This window comes from Hemicordylus capensis, chromosome 1, assembly GCF_027244095.1.
Source record: "Hemicordylus capensis ecotype Gifberg chromosome 1, rHemCap1.1.pri, whole genome shotgun sequence".
NCBI classification, from domain to species: domain Eukaryota; kingdom Metazoa; phylum Chordata; class Lepidosauria; order Squamata; family Cordylidae; genus Hemicordylus; species Hemicordylus capensis.
The window spans coordinates 202,687,769-202,707,808 of record NC_069657.1 but is presented as its reverse complement, the minus strand read 5'-3'; the positions used below and the strand labels follow the sequence as shown (position 1 = coordinate 202,707,808).

General features: G+C 42.3%; 1 protein-coding gene across 4 annotated transcripts in view; it reads left to right on the top strand.

Annotated features, from left to right (window-relative positions):
- The window catches only part of SESTD1 (SEC14 and spectrin domain containing 1), a 96,027-nt gene that overhangs the window by 69,773 nt on the left and 6,214 nt on the right, over nucleotides 1-20,040 (top strand). For all 4 annotated transcript variants that reach the window (XM_053269156.1, XM_053269166.1, XM_053269136.1 and 1 more), the window contains exons 12-17: nucleotides 1,941-2,063; nucleotides 14,063-14,257; nucleotides 14,496-14,610; nucleotides 15,845-16,004; nucleotides 17,014-17,095; nucleotides 17,327-17,449. In XM_053269156.1, the coding sequence (XP_053125131.1) occupies nucleotides 1,941-2,063; nucleotides 14,063-14,257; nucleotides 14,496-14,610; nucleotides 15,845-16,004; nucleotides 17,014-17,095; nucleotides 17,327-17,449 (798 nt within the window). The remainder of the gene's footprint in view (nucleotides 1-1,940; nucleotides 2,064-14,062; nucleotides 14,258-14,495; nucleotides 14,611-15,844; nucleotides 16,005-17,013; nucleotides 17,096-17,326; nucleotides 17,450-20,040) is intronic.

The window sequence follows — 20,040 nt, the reverse complement described above, 5'->3', positions numbered from 1 at the left end:
GCACCAAATCTTATACGTACTGCAAGAGGTGCTTGGGATAGCAGCCCAGTTCCTTTTGGTCTTCTGTTCTCATGCAGATAGGTTGGCCCAGAAAAATCTTTATGGGTTATATAGTGCAATTCTTCCCAGGATGATGCAGGTTCCGCCATTCCAAAACCAGTTTTGACAAGTATTAATCTTTGTACAGTATTCTTGGAAGTAATGAAGCCACTCTTGATACTAGGGGTGTGCACAGAATCATCTGGCCCGGTTTGGTTCGAGGCCAGACTGGCCTCGAACGGAACCGGGCCAGTTCAGTCCAGCCCCCCATTGAAAACCGCCCCCCCCGGCCTCGGACTGGTCCGCGAATTTTTTTTAAAATTTAAAGTAAATGAGAAGTACCTTTAGCCCCTTCGGAGGGCTTGCTGAAGCCATGCGGGGGTATCAAGTAGGGATGTGCAGACCAGTCCGGCAGTCCAGGGTCAAACTGTACCACCACCACCACCAGTTCCGTTGGACCGGAACCGGACCGCTGGGTCCGGTCCAGCAGGCCCACAATTTTTTTTTTTAAAATTAAAGTAAATGAGAAGTACCTTTAGCCCTTTCGGGGGGCTTGCTGAAGCCGCGGGGTGTGTGTGTGTGTGTTAGTCTGCGTGGATTCCCTCTCCCCCTGCTGGCCTTCCTCATCACCACCGTGGCCATTATGTAAAGCCTTTTTGGCGGTGATGAGCAAGGCCGGTGGCGGGAGAGGGAACTCGCGTGGACTCAATCCACCCCACCCCGCGGCTTCAGCAAGCCCCCCGAAGGGGCTAAAGGTACTTCTCATTTACTTAAAAAAAAATTTTTTTTAATTGCGGGCCCGCTGGACCGGACCCGGCAGTGCGGTTCTTGTCCGACTGAACCGGTGATGGTGGTTCGATTTGACACCGGACCGCCGGACTCGTCCGCACATCCCTGCTTGATACCACTTACAATTAAACACCTATGTGAAATAATCTACGAAACAGTGCAGTCTGCAATAAGAAAGCAGCAAATAGTGTACATTGAGAATTCCTCCTAAACTGACTCAGGCACTGTAATTCTGCAGATTAGAACAATATTGCTTTCTGCTAGGGTTTGAACAATATTGCTTTCACTAATGCAATTGGTTACCATTCTTCTGAAGAAGCAAGCTTTTCATCTTACCTGCTAATGCAGCTTTGATTTGACAAATATAAGTGTGCTTTCCAAAAAGCATTTGGAAATGTTTTATCAACTTCGCTGGATCCCGTTGCTTCTGTACTAAGAGGAAGTAACTAGGGAAGTGCATAGAACTGGTTCCTAGGCCCTTTGTGGGCCTCCGAACCAGTTTCATGGGGGGGGTCCAACTTTAGGAGTTGGGGAGGGTGCACTTACCCTTTCCACCAGCGTCCGTTTTAGTCAAATCCCATAGGGGTGATAGCATAACTCCCTGCCACCCTGTTGCCCGGCTATGACCAGAAGTATCCGATGCACCTATGCACACGCATACACATCACGCCCGCCCACACGCACATCAGACATGACATTTGCACGCCCTCACTGGTGCACGTAGGCACATCTGATACTTCCAGGCATATCCAGACAACTGGGAAATGGTGGCAAGGAGGTATGCTGCCACCCCAGTGGGATTTGACTAAAATGGACGCCAGTGGGGGGAAAGCGGAGGGAGGGGTAAGTGCACCCCCCGCTCTTAAAGCAGCACCCCTGCTGCCCTCAAGCCTCCCCCGCAAGGTTCTGTGCACAACCCTAGAAGTAACCCTTGTGATCCTCGTTTATCTTGAGGTTGCGGCATTATTGCTATTAGAAATGTGTATCATAAACTTCTTTTAGAAGGGAAACTTAAATAACTGTGGAAAATTTACATAAGGCTTTAAAAATCTATCTAGATTATGTTGGTTTAATTGTTCGCTGTGATGTAAATGTTGCCATTTAATTAACAGGTGGTGAACTGGCTTGAAGGACCTGGTTCAGAACAGCTTAGAACCCAGTGGGGGATAGGTGATTCAATTAGAGCTTCACAAGCTTTGCAACAGAAGCATGAAGAGATTGAAAGTCAACACAGTGTGAGTTTTCATTTTCCCAGGGAACTTACTGCAGGATTGTTCTCATATGTAATGAATTATGTGCAACATTTTCTAGTGACATTTTTCTAGTGAAGTTTAGGTAGTGATTTATGAGTTATGAAACACTGCTCCAGTTCTTGTATAACAACCTCGCACCACAGTTGCCTATAAATGTTGATGATCTCCATGATCTTTAATTAAATATCAAATGTCTTGGCGGTATCCTAATGTTTCAAAAAGAAAGGTGATTGTTTATACTTCTGATGAGACTAAAAAGACAAAATAAAGGGCACTAATTCAGAGAACTCTTACTCTAATTATTTTTATAATCAGGTATGTTTTTTCCATATCTGAAACATCTGATCTGGGGGAAAATATTTTTATGTTTGCATTTTTTAATAATGAAAACATTATTTTGAAAATTAAGAGTTAGTGTCAGTTGAATGAAGAATGTGCAGAAAAACCAGTCTTTATTGACATTCACTGGATATTGTGTGTTTACATTTAGCACTAGGAGAATGAACAGGGTACTGCATTCATTATTCATCCAGTATGCATAACCTCCTAAGACAGTTCAGATATTACACACACAGCATGGTATCCAGAACGTTGGTGCAGAGTTTTGGTGCATGGTATCCAAAACTTGGGCGCACACTACTAGTCAATGCACTTTCTGTGAGCAGAACTTTAAAATGAGACAATCTCAATACTTATATGTACTAAGTATTGGGATTGTCTAATTTTAAAGTTCTGTTCACAGAAAGAGCTTCATCTGGTAGTATGCCTTCTCTCCTCTGTTGTCTTCTGCTTTCCTTCTCCCTCTTTCTCTTTCACACTATCTCTCATTTCTTTTTCTCACTACAAGGAAAAGACTGGCTTGGGATGGAGAGGGCTGGCTCTGGGTGGGTATGGGGAGGGAAGGGGGAAAACGGGAGGAAATATTTGTAAACCACATAATGCCAAAAACTGTAAATAAATAAAAGAAAATAAGATCTTTCTGTTAATGGCACACTTAGCATTTGAATACCACCTATTGATGAGTAAATGTGCATAGATTCTCAGTGAAGAATATGCATTGACTCAACAATGTGTGAAATATCCTGCTGATTGTCAGGTGTTGTGCACATCCCCCCTTACCATTTAGAAGCCATACAAGTTGATTCAACAGTATGCAAAATATTCCACTCATACTTCTGGTTCATGTTCTCCACAACATCTGATGAATGTGCACAGTGGCTGGTTTTCATACTTGTTATTTCAGCGTGGCCATCCAAAGAAGTATGACTTACGTTGCCACAGATTTATTCTGCTGGGATCCTGACTGGAACCCACTGCCAACCTGTTACTGTCAGTGGAGCATTGCCTCCCTCACCGAAGAGACAAAAAACATACCTTGTCTCAATGTTACCAGCATACAGTGTTTCACATACAGTGTTTCACACCTAGAAGAACAGGCCCTGCTGGGAGTGAGCCAGCATGGCTTCCGCAAAGGTAAATCTTGCCTCACCAACTTTTTGGACTTCTTTGAGAGTGTCAACGAGTGTGTGGATCAAGGTGATCCAGTTGACATAGTCTACCTGGACTTCCAAAAAGCTTTTGACAAAGTTCCTCATCAAAGACTCCTGAGGAAACTTAGCTGTCATAGGATAAAGGGACAAGTACATGTGTGGATTGTTAACTGGTTGAAAGACAGGAAACAGAGAATAGGTATAAATGGAGAGTTTTCACAATGGAGGGAAGTAAGAAGTGGGGTCCCCAAGGGAGCTGTACTGGGACCAGTGCTTTTAAATTTATTCATAAATGATCTAGAAGCAGGGGCAAGCAGCAAGGTGGCCAGATTTGCAGATCATACCAAACTCTTCCGGGTAGTGAAATCCAAAACAGATTGTGAGCAGCTCCAAAAGGATCTCTCCAAACTGGGTGAGTGGGCGACAAAATGGCAAATGCGGTTCAGTGTTAGCAAGTGTAAAGTGATGCACATTGGGACGAAAAACCCCAACTTCAAGTATATGCTGATGGGATCCAAGCTGTCGGTGACAGACCAGGAGAGGGATCTTGGGGTCATGGTGGACATGACTCTTGGGTCATGGTTGAAAGGATCTTGGGTCATAGTTGAAAGTGTCGACTCAATGTGCGGCAGCTGTTAAAAAGGCCAATTCCATGCTAGGGATCATTAGGAAGGGGATTGAAAATAAAACGACTAACATTATAATGCCCTTATACAAAACTATGGTGCGACCACACTTGGAGTACAGTGTACAATTCTGGTCACCACATCTTAAAAAGGACATTGTTGAACTGGAGAAGGTACAGAAGAGGGCAACCAAGATGATCAGGGGCCTAGAGCACCTTTCTTATGAGGCAAGACTATAACACCTGGGGCTTTTTAGTTTAGAAAAAAGACGACTGCAGGGAGACATTATAGAGGTCTATAAAATCATGCATAAAGTGGAGAGAGAGAAATTCTTTTCCCTCTCACACAACACTAGAACCAGGGGTCACTCCATGAAATTGATTGCCAGGAGGTCTAGGACCAACAAACAGAAATACTTTTTCACACAACGCGTGATCCACTTGTGGAACTCTCTGCCACAGGATGTGGTGACAGCCAGCAACCTGGATGGCTTTAAGAGGGGTTTGGATGACTTCATGGAGGAGAGGTCTATCAATGGCTACTAGTTGGAGGGCTGTGGGCCACCTCCATCCTCAAAGGCAGGATGCCTCTGAGTACCAGTTGCAGGGGAGTAATGGCAGGAGAGGGGGCACGCCCTCAACTCCTGTCTGTGGCTTCCAGCGGCATCTGGTGGGCCACTGTGCGAAACAGGATGCTGGACTAGATGGGCATCCTTGGGCCTGATCCAGCAGGGCTGTTCTTATGTTCACATTCCTTTCCTCTGCTCCTCTGGTGCAAGACTATTCCAGTAGCCATAAACATGGCTACCTGATTCTTCATCAACAAATGGGCGGAATACTGTCTCCCCTTAAATCAAAAAGCCGGGAATGAGGCACGAGCAAGAATTGAGGCACCATGGCAGTGAAGTTCTGGGGTACGTCTAGGCCACAGCATTCTACCCGTAGCCATGCACATTGATGTCCCCTTCAACTCAGCACCAAGCAGGACTGGTGGGGTGGCATCTTAAGCTCTTTTTGCCTGTTGTACATTATTAGGAAATGAGATCAGCCTCATGTCGCTCTATTCACCATCACTACTTTTCAAAAAAAATGTTCCCAAAGCAGTTTACATAGAGAAATAATTTAATTAATTAATTTGATGGCTCTCTGTTCCAAAGGGCTCACAATCTAAAAAGAAACATAAGATAGGCACCAGCAACAGTCACTGGGGGGATGATATGCTGGGTTTGGATAGGGCCAGTCGCTCTTCCCCTGATAACCACACCAGCAAACTCCAAGTCTTCTGCAGCCGAAGGGGCCTGAATGGGAGCTGTGTCCATGATGCCACGGGGGAAATGGCTAGTAATTATGCCACTTGCTCTAGATAGCTCTGTGGTGGCCATGCCAACCCTGGTTCATCAGACCTCTCCAGCAGGCATCACCTGTACCTACCAGTGAAAACAGCATATCACAACAGTACAACATCTCCCAACACAATGTTGGCATTGAAAATTGACTGCTTATCTGTAACTGATGTTCTTTGAGTGGTCTTCTGCACAGTTATGCAACCCATGATTCTAATCCTGCTGCAAGTGGTGTTCATCATTTATTAGATTTCATAGTGCTATCAAAAGAAATGAGTAGAAAGGTGCTTGTGGTGTGAGGTGTGTGCAGATGATAAAACCAGAGCCATCGTGGTGTAGTGGTTAGAGTGCTGGACTAGGACTGGGGAGACCCGAGTTCAAATCCCCATTCATCCATGAGACTAGCTGGGTGACTCTGGGCCAGTCACTTCTCTCTCTCAGCCTAACCTACTTCACAGGGTTGTTGTGAGGAGAAACCAAAGTATGTAGTACACCGCTCTGGGCTCCTTGGAGGAAGAGCAGGATAGAAAATGTAAAATGTAAAACTGCCCTGAGCCATTTTTGGAAGGGCGGTATATAAATCAAATAAATAAATGAATACAACCCTTTTGTAAAGATCAAGAGACTTTCTGACCAGCTATTTCAGTTCACTTTAGTATGAAAACCTTCTATCATATTAATGCACTCTCACATCATTGATTACGGGGGGCGGGGGCGGGTTTGTTAACAATTCTAACTTATAAATGCTATTTGGATTAGCCAGCAAATATTTCCAAGCCTGTAGGATTTGCATATTTCTTACTTTGTTGAATGTTTATATCTCCTTTCTTGGTTATGTTGTGTTTTAGATTCTAGAAGCAATAAATGAAGCCTAAAATAAGGTTCAGTGATATTGTAAATTCTGCTCATGTTCTTGACAGTATTTAATCAAGTAGCCCAAAGGTGGTTTTCATGGTGCTTTTGGCTGTTCAGCATTTCTGATTTCACTACTTACTTCATGATACATTCTTCTGTAAACAGCAAGTTCACATTTCCCAAATTTGTTTTGAAGTGGACACAAGGAAATATAACAATTTTCTGGCTACTGATTCCCATTGCCCAGCATACATTGTGCTACTTTGCAGATGATTTGTGTGTTGTGGGTGATTGGGTGGGTTTGGAACTCTTAGAATTATTTCAATATTTTTATTTGCTTTTTGTTGATTAAGCATGCAAAAATTACATCTTTAATGAAATGTCATATGCTTAATAAAATCTGCAGTCATCTTTCAGGTGCACCGAGTGGGAAACAAACTATTTATCTTGTTTTCTGAGGTGCGTAGCAATTACCTCAGATGACCAGATACTAGTCTATAAAATCCTTCATTTGCAGCCAATTCGAGAGCCTAGACATTTGTTTTTATAGCCAGTTTACTTCCTAGCATGAGCCTGCTGCTGAACTGCACATGTGCAATACAGCTTTTGCCTCTTTGTTTGTAAAAACCTCACAGATCCCAATAAACTCCACCAGATTTCTGTTCTGCTTAAATTTATGTATGTATCCATTGCTTTTTATACCTAAAGGTATCTGCTTGCCTTATCGCCCCATTCTAACCTGAGGTCTAGTTGGGTGTGAAGTAGACAGTGAAAGTAATCTGAACTGTTTGTGTTTGAAAAGGGAAGGGCAGAGCTGAAAATGGCTCACATGTACTTAGAGCTTTACAGCTTCCTAATGACAGGTGCATAAGAGCTGATCAGTATACCAAAGCAACAAATACTGCAGATACTGAAATGCTCTCTGTGCAAACCTTCAACACTTTGTCACTAGATGAGTTTTGGTGTTAAAACAAGCTCTGGGCTTTAGGAGGCCCAAAGATAGTGTCCTGGCCTTGGATAAAAATGATGAGGGATCGGAACCACCAAAATCTACCCACTACCCACCATTTCCACACCTTGGCCTGGTGATGCAAGGAGCTGGGTTTGGAGAAGGTGCCAATCTAGGTCTCCCTCCCTCCTCTGCAGTCACTTCTGGTACTCCAGTTGGTGTGCTGTTTCTGAGCACAGTTCCCTGACTCTCCGAATAGTCATGGCAGGTGGGGGCATGGGAGGCGGACAGCTGCCTTTCTCTACCACTCAAGCAATCTGGGGGAGTGCAAAAGAAAGCAATCTTTCTCTGAACTCTGAGAAAGCAAACTTCAAGCTCCAACTCCCAGCTCCATTGATTCGTTTTGGAGAAAGGATGGGACAAAGAAAGAAAAGAGTCCTTTGTCTTCCCCTCATTTTTCTGTGATTCTTTGTAGGTTCCCAACTGTTCACTATATATTTTTACATTCAGAACCAAACTTGAAATAACACCTTTTAAAAATTGCTACTGGATAAATCAATATTTATGAACTAAATCAGGGCTACCGTATAGTGCATCCTAGAAGGGTACTATTCTATGCCTTAACTACGTAAGTGACAAATAGGTTCAACTACACCCTTTTACATTATGAATTTATAACAGCATCAGGGGAGCCACCAGTGAAAGTCTCTGGAATCTCATGAATTGTTAATCATTTGGGAAGATTTCCTTAGTAAATAAAGCATTATGAGAATATCTGTCAATCTGTCTCTTGCCACTAAATTTGAGAAATTGACACCAAGACTTCCAAGGCAGCAATTAAGAGTTACTGCCTTATATACATAAAAGCTTTTTAAATAACTCTAGTGTTTCTTTAATCTGCTGTCTCATTGATTTACAAGCTAATTACTTTTAACTGTGTTTACTAAAAAGGATTCTTACTTTATTGCAAGCAATAGTCATACTGCATATGCCATTTATTCTAGTGGCACTGCAAAATAGCTTAAATATTCATTTCACATCTAGTCATTGCTTTTTCTTTCTCTTGCGCTGAGCATGACATCTTTAAAGACCTGAGTCATGATTCCCCACTTCAAAAAGTAGTTTTCTTGTTGCTTACTATCTAGGAATTTCAGTGAGTAATTAGGTTTGTAGGATGCTAGATCTGTCAATGAAATTTTTTACTATGGAGACAATAAAAGTAAAAAAATAGAGTAATTTATTTAATTTTTATATTTAAAATATTTATAACCCATTCCTCTAGTACACTACTGCTCAGGGCGGCTCATGTAGTGAAACAATACTGCTGAGATGGAGAAGGAAGTCGGGACATGTGTACCTCCTTACCTGGGAAAGCAGCACCTCTCCACAAGTTGTATCCTAACCTTTTGCAGAATGCTGCTCAATTGTTGGAAGTGCTCTTTGCTCATGCACAAACACTGCTTATGCAAAGACTCTTTCCACTTTCAGAAGTGGCATGTGTAAGTGCATTTTTCTTTTAGTGAGGAGAGACAAAGAGCAGCTCAAAAATAGTTGCCTGGAGATTGGAAGAGCCTATGAGACCCAGTTTGTTTATTTAACACACTTTATACCACCCAAAACTTACATTGCTGGGTGGTTTATAACAGAACAAAATAAATGGAAGCAGAAAATTAAAACATTAGAACAAATTAAAAAAAATTAAAAACAATGTTAAAACCATCAATCAATCAATCAATCAATCAATCAATCAATCTTTATTCGGTGCATTGACCTGCAAAACAAATAAATACATAGCAACAACAAATCACAAGATACTGTACATTCAAATAATCCCACAAGGCCCACCCTACATCAATATACTCTGGATTCTGCTAGCAATGTAGCAAAACTTTGTCTCTGGGTAAGAAATATCAGCATCCTTATCTTCGAGGAGAATATTCACTAACAGATCATTAGGAATACTGCTTCGACAGCAACCAAAATGTCGTGATAGTAAGGGTACAATTAAGTGTTTCCTAACCTCTTTATACAATTCATAGTGGAGCAGAATATGAACAACCATCTCAGTTTCATTAGAGCTACAAGGACAAATTTGCCCTTCTATTAGCCAATGATGGAATCTGCCATAAAGTAATGCAAATGGCAGTGCGTTAAAACGGACTCTAGAAAAGGCCTAATGATACTTAGAAAAGGTGATACTAGATAAATATGGAGCAACAGAAAATCCTAGCCATGATTTTAAAGGTACAGTTTTGGGAGAAGGGCAGTCTCATTTTGTAGCTCAGTATCCAGAAGACATTGGTAAACCAGAGCCTTTGCACTCTGGAGGCCCAGCTCCAACAAATATTCAGGGTCTAACCCTATCAATACTAGTTTATTAGCTATCCTTTCAAACCAGGAGGAATGGGGGGCGGGGAGATAGCAAGAAAGGAAGGTATTAAACCTACTGGCTGCAAATGAATCTTCAGCCAGTAGTTAATAGTAATTTTCCAAACCCTAGTTTCCACCTTGGGTAGCCCGGTCTCTTGACGCAGTACAGCATTAGCAGTACATTTAGAATTTGGTATTTAGCCATACTGCATTTAGCAGTACATGGGAGTACTAAACAAAGCTCTAAGAAAACCCGATTCTGTTCTAAGAACACAATCTAATCTTAAATTCTAATCTAGGAATAGCAGCAGAACTTTGAGCAGAGTCTGCTACTGATATGAGAAAGTGGTATCCCATTATATTGATAAACAAGACCCAAATACTTAAAACATCTCACCTGATCAATTTTATGGCCATCAATCTGCCAGGATGAGCCTTTAAATTTGTTGTCAAAGCACATTATTTTATTTTTATCATAATTGATAATTAGACGCTCCTCATGACAGTGATGAGCCAAGATCTTAAGGCTCATTTAAGACCAATCCTAGTCCGTGATAAAATTACTTCATCATCTGCATACATAAGAACTGGTAACTTCTTCCTTGCTAATGTGGAATGTTAAAACTATTAAAACAGCATTTAATTAAAAGCCTGGGTGAGCAGATGTGTCTTTAAAGATTTTTTAAAAAATTGTCAGAAATGGGGAGGCTCTTATTTCAATAGGGAGCACATTCCAAAACTTCAGGTCAGCAGCAGAGAAGGCCCATCTTTGAGTAGCCACCAGATGAGCCAGTGGCAACTGCAGACGGACCTCTCCTGAGATCTCAATGGGTGATGGGGATCATAGAAGATGTTCTCTTAAAATACCCAGAGCCCAAGCTGTTTAGGGCTCTATAGGTAATAACCAGCACCTTGTATTTTGCCCGGAAACTTATTGACAGCCAGTGTAACTATTTCAATACAGGAGTAATATAGTCTCTCCAAGATGACCCAGAGACAAATAAATACAATGCCGCATTCTGGACTAGGGGTGTGCATGGACCGGTCTGGAGCCCACTCTAAGGGCCTCCAGAACGGTTTGGATGTGGGACTGGTTCGGTGGCTTGATGCCGGTGGGGTGGACCTTTAAGGGCAGGGGAGGGTGTACTTACCCCTCCCGCCGCTTTTGCCCCTCCAACACTCCCATTTTTGTGAGCATTTGGGGCAGCAGGGTACCTTCCTGTGTCGCGTGCGTGCACACGTTGCACTGATGTGACGTGTGCAATGTGCGCACGCGCAGTGAGGCTTTTGAAGCCTTTTGATGAGGAACAGGGGGAAGGGGCGGCAGGAAGGTACCCTGCCGCCCCAAATGCTTACGAAAACCAGCGTGCTGGAGGGGGGAAAGCGGCAGGAGGAATAAGTACACCCTTTCCCACCCTTAAATAGCCCCCTCTCCAGTGACAGACCACTATTCTGGACCAACTGTAGTTGCTGGACTACATACAAAGGCAGCCCCACATAGAGCTCATTGCAGTAATCCAGTCTGGAGGTTTCCAGCATATCTACCATTGTTCTGAGGTCATTTATCTCAAGAAATGCCAGGATGCAGCTGGTGTATCAGCCGAAGCTGATAGAAGTTATTCTGGTCACTGCCTCAACCTGGGACACCAGGGAGAGGCTGAGATCCAGAAGCACCCCCAGACAATGCACCTGCCTTTCTGGAGAAGTGTGACCCCATTCAGAACAGGCAGATCAAACTCATCTCCTGAGTTGCAAACCCCACACAATGAGTATCTCTGTCTTATCTGGATTGAGACTCAGTTTATCCCTCATCCAGCCTATCACCGCTTCCAGGCAGGCATTTAGGGAGGTTATGCCCTCTCTCAATGATGTTGATATGGAGAAATAGATTTGGGTCTCATCGGCATACTGAGAGCACCCTGGACCAAATTTCCTGATGATCTCTCCTAGTGGTTTCATGTAGATGTTAAACAGTGTCAGAGACAATACAGAGCCCTGAGGGGACACCATACAAAAGTTCAGATTTTGAAGAACAGTAGTCTCCAAGGAGCACCATCTGGAAAGGTAGGATCGGAACCAGTGCCCGCACTCCCAAACCTCTCAGACACTCTAGAAGGAAACTATACCTGTTTTGCATGTTGGCCCAGCAAGATGCCACTGGAAGCCACAGGCAGGAGTTGAGGGCATGCCCTCTCTCCTGCTGTTACTCTCCTGCAACTGGTACTCAGAGGCATCCTGCCTTTGAGGCTGGTGGTGGCCTTTAGACCTCCAACTAGTAGCCAATGATAGACCTATTCTCCATGAAATTATCCAAACCCCTCTTAAAGCTATCTGGGTTGTTGGCTGTCACCACATCTCGATGGTTGATTATATGTTGATTATGCATTGTGAAAAAGTACTTCCGTTTGGTCCTAGATTTCCTGACAATCAATTTCATGAGATGACCCCTGGTTCTAGTGTTATGTGAGAGGGAGAAGAATTTCTCTGTCCACTTTCTCCACACCATGCATGATTTTATAGACCTCTATCATTCCTTCTTCTGCACTTTTTCCAGTTCTACAATGTCCTCTTTTAGATGTGGTGACCAGAATTGTACGTAGTACTCCAGGTGTGGCCGCACCATAGTTTTGTATAAGGACATTATAATATTAGCAGTTTTATTTTCAATCCCCTTCCTAATGATCCCTAGCATGGAATTGGCCTTTTTCACAGCTGCTGCACATTGTGTGGACACTTTCAACAAGCTGTCCACCATGACCCCAAGATCCCTCTCCTGGTCGGTCACCGACGGCTCAGATCCCATCAGTGTATACTTGAAGATGGGGTTTTTCGTTCCAATGTGCAACACTTTACCCTTGCCAACACTGAACCGAATTTGCCACTTTGTCGCCCACTCACTCAGTTTGGAGAGATCCTTTTGGAGCTCCTCACAATCAGTTTTGGATTTCACTACCCGGAAGAGTTTGGTATGATCTGCAAATTTGGCCACCTTGCTTCTTACCCCTGCTTCTAGATCATTTATGAATAAATTAAAAAGCACTGGTCCCAGTACAGCTCCCTGGGGGACCCCACTTCTTACTTCCCTCCATTGTGAAAACTCTCCATTTATACCTATTCTCTGTTTCCTGTCTTTCAACCAGTTAACAATCCACACATGTACTTGTCCCCTTATGCCATGACTAAGTTTCCTCAGGAGTCTTCAATGAGGAACTTTGTCAAAAGCTTTTTGGAAGTTCAGGTGTACTATGTCAACTGGATCACCTTGATCCACACACTTGTTGACACTCCCAGAGAACTCCAAAAGGTTGGTGAGGCAAGATTTCCCTTTGCAGAAGCCATGCTGGTTCTCTCCCAGCAGGGCCTGTTCTTCTATGTGCTTTACAGTTTTATCTTTGAGGATGCTTTCCATCAATTTGCCTGGAATGGATGTTAAGCTAACCAGCCTGTAATTTGGATCGCCCCTGGATCCCTTCTTGAAATTCGGTGTTACTTCGGTTACTTTCCAGTCCTCTGGTACAGAGCCTGATTGCAGGGATCAGTTATATATTTTAGCAAGGAGGTCGGCATTTTCATATTTGCATTCCTTGAGGACTCTTGGATGGATGCCATCCAGCCCTGAGGGACCATGGACGATGCCCCCCAGCATAGCTAGAGCCAGCTCCCAGCTGCCTTTCCTAGATCCAGTTAACCATGCCTGAGCAATAGCTGAAAAATAACAGCCTGTTGTCAAGATGTTGCTGAAGCAACATTTAGCTATGTTATGTTGCTCAGCTCCTACTTCTCTGATCCATGCTGGCCAATGTCCTGACACTGGATCTTGAAGTTTTCTGAGGCTCAGTGCATCATGGATCCCTGCTATTAGGAACAGGATTATATTCAAATCAGAGAGCTCTAGATATGGTTTATTTAATATACCACAACTTTGATATTGATTGTATATGTCATTTCAAGGAGGCATTTATCACCTCTGTCATCCAAGCACACACAGTCCTGACCTTGCCATCTTAATTACCAAGGGGAGGGGAGGGGGCTCAAGGTGACATCATGTTCTAGGCTGAGCCAGTGAACAGGACAGAGGTAGACAATCTCCAGTTATTGTTGAACTACAACTCCCAACATCCTCAGCTACAATTTGGCTGAGAACAGAATGTCCCATCCTCTTCCTCATAGGTAGCTAGTCACACTATCAAGTATCTTTTGCACATGCTCAGGTTGAGGTAACGGAAAGGTTTAATTCACCTAAATTGTTTGTTTGCTTTTGGTCATGGATTGTGTTTGTTGCCTTAAGAGGAATATGACAAAATGTTTTAATACAAACTGATATACGTTTTGCTGTGTTGGTTTTGTAGGAGTGGTTTGCAGTATATGTGGAACTTAATCAGCAAATTGCAGCTTTGCTGAATGCTGGGGATGAGGAAGATCTTGTAGAACTGAAAGCGTTACAACAGCAGCTGAGTGATGTCTGTTACCGGCAAGCTAGTCAACTGGAGTTTAGGCAAAATCTGTTACAAGCAGCTCTGGAATTCCATGGTGTTGCCCAAGATGTATGTTAAATATGTTTGCTCATTCTACTGTGGCTTTCTGGGGTGTGTGTGTGTGTGTGTGTGTGTGTGTGTGTGTGTGTGTGTGTGTGTGTGTAAGCATAGTAGTTAAAGTCCTAGTTTCCCATGTGGATCATTTTTTCACAGTTCACCCTGCCATTCTCACAGCACTGTCTTGAGGGGGGAAGTATCACAATTTCAGTTCTTGAAGATGATGTTTATTTTGGTCTTCCTTTTTCAGTTGTCTCAGCAACTAGATGGCTTACTAGGGATGTTGTGTGTAGATGTTGCACCAGCTGATGGATCATCAATTCAGCAAACTTTAAAACTACTTGAAGAGAAGCTAAAAAGTGTTGGTAAGCCAAAGATTGTCTGAATTCCACACTACAGTCAATGAATTGGAATTTTATCTAAGGAAAAATGAAAGTATGAACTGGTTTTCACATGAAGACATTTATTTTCTCTATGTTTATTATTTCCATGTATTGTTCTCTTTTTGTGAAAAGCTATGCAGAACTTTAATCAAATATGCAGTTCTCTCTCCAGTTCTGCTTTTCACTTTGTTCTGTATATTTAAAGACTCTTTCTGTTTATATATCTATCTATACATCTATAGATACGGATTTAAGTGTGCCCACACTGCAGTATATGGTGGGGAGAGAAGAGGACACACAAGCCTCATTGGGTGCATAAAAATAATATGTGCTACTTTAAATCATGGTCTCAACTCTTGTTCCATTTTACATGGGTTAGAAAGTTACTTTAATAATGAGACATGCCATCTAATACAGTGATTATTTGTATTGTAAGGAGAAAACGTATCATGAAATGTGCGCTTGGATTTTTTTTTTTTTACAAGCCTCCAAAATGTGGACCTCCTGTGAATAAACGGATATCTTTTAGAAGGTTATGTCTAGTCTGCCTAGCTTGTATGATTGCAGATGTGAAGTCAGATAGATTTGGTTGATATAACAAGAAAAAACAAGAAAAGCCTTCTTGTTCTTTGAAAACCTCAATTGAATAGATCAGAAAATGATAACTTTAAGGTACAATTACCGTGTGATTTTAATGGTTTGTAAGGGGAAAAACAAAACAAAAATATGCATGTGCCTTATATGGTCAGGACATTGGTCAGTCTAGCCAACTTCTGTCTAAGGTCTAGGAGCAGCTCTCCAGGGTCTCAGGCAAAGGTCATTTCCAATTCTTATACCTGAGTGAGAGCTTTTTAATTGGAGATGCCAGGGTATGTGCTCTGCTATTGAGCTATGGTCTCTCTCTGTAATAATGGTGAATGTTGTCTGTAAGAAATGATAGATATTGAGAATTTCTGTATGTGCCAATGTAGCTTAAATGCCATTTATATGCTGAGTTGATTGTCATCTTTATAGGAGGTGTTAATGTACTTGCTTATTTTATTGTGAAGTGACATCTTTTATTGAAAATTAAACTGATGCAACTATCTTGTGCTTGGATGAAAAGAGAATTGTGCTGATAGCCAGAAAGGAGAATAGTGTGGCATTTCTTCACATTGATGGTGTGAAGAAAAATATGTCCTAGTTATATGAAATAATTTGATTTATTGTATCTTAGACTTAGGTCTGCAAGGTTTGCGTGAAAAAGGTCAAAGTCTTCTTGATCAAATATCTAACCAGGCATCTTGGGCTTATGGAAAGGATGTAACCACTGAAAACAAAGATAATGTTGATCACATCCAGGGAGTGATGGATGATATGCAGCTCAGAAAACAAAGGTAATAATTGCGCTCCTAACAGTCCTGAGAACTTTTTTCTCTGTTCAGAAGTTCAGTAAAAACATGTGGTATCATTTTACTTTAATGTTACATGGAATTCTATATAGCTTTAATTTGCAATTCCATTTAAAATCATTACAGCTCACTTGATGATTTCTGACAACTCAGCTACTACTGTTGTGGTATGATCTTAAAGAGAATAATAAGACATGATGCTCTATTGCAGCCGATCATAGAACCAGGCTTGGAGAGAATAAGAAACTTAGGACAAAGAACATGAAAGAAAATGTCCTTCGCATGTTTATATCAGATGATTAATTTATCTTGTAACATTTAAATATTTAAATCTCTCTTTCTCTCTTCTGATACTGAGACGAGCGAGAGAGAATGAGCTCATTTGGTGCTGTTTAGTAGGCAGCTTTGTTAGTGTCCCTGCTTAGGGAGGTAGGGACCACACTTCTTGTTTGCCCAGGGAATGGGAAGACTTATGATTCCATGCAGTTTGGGTTGGGCTCTCTCTCTTAATATTTTAGTTTGGCTTTCTCTTTCAGAAAAGTGTATTTCTTACTTCACAGGGCTCTTTTCCCACCCTCTTCCAACTCTCTGGGCTGAACTAGAGAGTAGAGCAGGTTATAGGCAACTACTCCCCCAAAAGTAGATGAATGCTACATCATAACATATTTACATTACCTTCCTCCCTTCTTGCGTCTTCTAGATATGTTCTGTTTCATAAGGGGCCGAAACTTTCATTGTAAATATCCATATTATTGACCACGAAATGTTAAGGTAATAGTGTCAAGATTTCAGAAATCCTTAAAGCAGTAATTTCAATATTTTTCACCATATGCTGCATATTAATATTTTTATCAAGCTTTAGCAGGACAAGGAACTTGAATTGTTAGTCTATAGTATCATTGCATATAATATGAGAGGAATTTCTAGATTGCTAATAAGACATGACAGACGATGTTGTTGTTTTTAATGCTGTTGCATGTTCTGACTTTCACAGGTGTGAGGACATGGTTGATGTGCGCCGATTAAAGATGCTTCAGATGGTTCAGTTGTTTAAATGTGAAGAGGATGCTGCTCAGGTGGGAACTAGACACATGTTTCTTGTGGTCTGTGTTTATCAATGCTTCATTTGTGCCAAGAAATTGAATGGGCTAAATAGTGTTTGGTGCATCCCTGTAATATACTACAGACTATTGCTAGGAAATGTTAAGTTTAAACTGTAGCTCTATTGTGCACCTAAGACAAATTGATTATGTTGATTTAAATGTTGTTTTTCCTGCTCTATAGTCTATTTCTACTCTTCCCTTTAGGCTGTAGAATGGTTAAGTGAATTATTAGATGCTCTGCTTAAGACCCACATCCGATTGGGAGATGATGCTCAAGAAACCAAAATTTTGTTGGAAAAGCATCGAAAGTTTGTTGATGTAGCACAGGTATATGATCCATTTTCTTCATTCTGTAGCAGATTAAATTAGTCACTGAAAGCTGGTACTAAGGCTTGTTGTCTAAGTAAACCACCCTGAAACGGAAGTTTGGGGCAGTCTACAAATTTGATAAATAAACGAAAAACAAGGCTTAATTGCATCTTGAATCAGTATTGTTTATTGAGTAAAATCCTGATTGTCAGAAATCATGAGAAGATTATTTTATTGGGACATATCCTTGGAGCAGCAGCAGCAGCTGTTAGGCACTAGGGCTAGTGGGGTGGATGAAAGCCCACTCGCCAAGGCAGGAGCTTCCTTCCACCTCCACCATGTATTCCTCCATGCTGGTAGGGGGAAAGCCCACTGACATGGAGGAAAGCAGGGAGGGAGGCAGAAAAGTAGGGGCAAAAAGAATAAATCAGCAACATGGGGAAGCAGAAAGCATGGCAAAAGGAAGAAACCAGAAAGTAGGGAGGCAGCAGAAACCAGAAAGGGGGGAGAAAGCAAAAAAGCAGTGGCCAAATGCAGAAGGAAAACGGGGAGGAAGTGGAAGCAAAAAACAGAAAGAGGGTGGGGAGAAAGCAGGGAGCAGAAGACAGAAGACAGAGAGCAGAGAAAGAAGGGCAGAAAAGAGAACTCAAGAGGGAGAAAGCCACCACTTGCATCCCTCCCTCCCCGCCACCAAACAAACAAGCTACCAGAGAAACTCAAAATTACCAGTACAGGCAGCCAGCAAATCCTCCAAAGCACAGAGCTTCCTCCAGGCCCTCTGCTTGCCTGTTGCTTTTTTCCGTGGTTTTATTGGCTGGCACAGCCTGCTAATCAAGCTGTTCCAGCCAGTCTGATCCCTAAGGGGTGCTGGCCTGGCATCAATCACTCCAGGAATTTTAAAAATGGATTAAAAATACACTTTCTGATGGCTTCAGGAGCTGTATCTTCAACCTTTTTTTTTTTTAGCCTACTTTCCAGTACGCTTGTGAGATCACCCAGCATTATGTGTGTATGTCCATCGGTGTGTGTGTTTCCCCCACCCATCAACTTTGGCAATGCCTGGACCAATATGAACCAAATTGTGTACAGTTATAGGGACACCTCAGTGGCATAGTTTGTGATTATGTCACCCACAGTATAGTAGTTAAAAGTGCTGGACTAGGAACTAGGAGACTGAGTTCAAATCCCCATTCAGCCAGGAAGCCCACTGGGTGACTCTGGACCAGTCACTTAACTCTCAGCCTTATCTACCTCACAGGGTGGTTGTGAGGATAAACATAACCGTGTACACCACTCTGGGCTTCTTGCGGGAAGAATAGGATATAAATGTAAAAAGAAAATAAAAGAATGAAATAAATAAAGATGGCAGACACATAAACTTTTGAGGCGCAAGTGGGCTAACTTGTAAACTACCTAACTGATTTGAAACAAATTTGTTACAGCTGTAGGGATATGAAGGGTCACATGGAGACACTTCAGTAGCATAGTTTGTGGTGATGTCATCCACCCCGATTCAAGATGGCAGACACGTGAACATCTGAGGTGCAAGTGGGCTAACTTGTGGACCACCTAACAGATTTGAACCAAATTTGCTACAGGAGTAAAAACACATAGGAATGGCTCAAGGGCATAGTTTGTAATGATGTCATCCATCTTGATTCAAGACAGTGGACACGTGGTCATCTGAGGTGCAAGTGGGAACCAATTTGGATTATATTTGGTACAGTTGTAGGGATAGTGAAAGGGAAATAGGCAGATTAGTTCTTACTAGAACAACTTGTTTAGTTTCTGGAATAATCAATGCCAGGCTGGTGCCCCCTAAAGATCAGACTGGCTGGAACAGCTTGATTAGCAGGCTGTTCCAACCAATAAGACCAAGGAAGGAAGCGACAGGAAAGGAGGAGGGGCTGTTGGAAGCTCTGTGCTTTGGTGGATTTGCTCCTACCTGTACTGGTAATTTTGAGTTTCTCTAGTAGCTTGTTTGTTTTGGTGGGAGGGGGGCACAGCCCCTCCTCCCCTTATTGATGAGCCACCTCTGCCTTGGAGTCAACCAATATTATTCAAAATGTTTTCTTGGATCATAAAATGTACCGGAAAGATTTTGACATGCTTGAATTCACTTCATCCTCAACAAGTATACTCAGTGCACCCTCAGTGACTTGAGTTTTCAGACGTTAATTCCCTGATAAACTATTTCATTTTCATGTCTGAATGCATTAATTCCTTTTATCAAGCAGTAAAGATATACAACATATGTAGCAAGGGTCCACACATTTGGGCATGGCTCACTAACTAGCCATTATTGGTGCCTTCCCTTCAGACCTCTGGCATGAGCAGAGAATTCAGGAAGAAAGGAGGGGTGTTGCCCTCTGCCTTTGTGCAAACAGCATCTCTCTGCTGTGGCCTTCTGTAAAAGCCCAGCTGGAAGGAAGGGAATGCCCCTCTTCCCTCTCCTGAGTTCTCTGTATAGGACAGATATTCCTCTTCCCTTGCCGTGGACTTTTGCAGAGGGTACTAACAGCATCTTGGTGCTGCATCTTGAAAGTGCAGTGGAAAGGAAAATAAACCACCCACTTTCTCAAGTTTTCTGTGAACAGGAGAGGACTTGG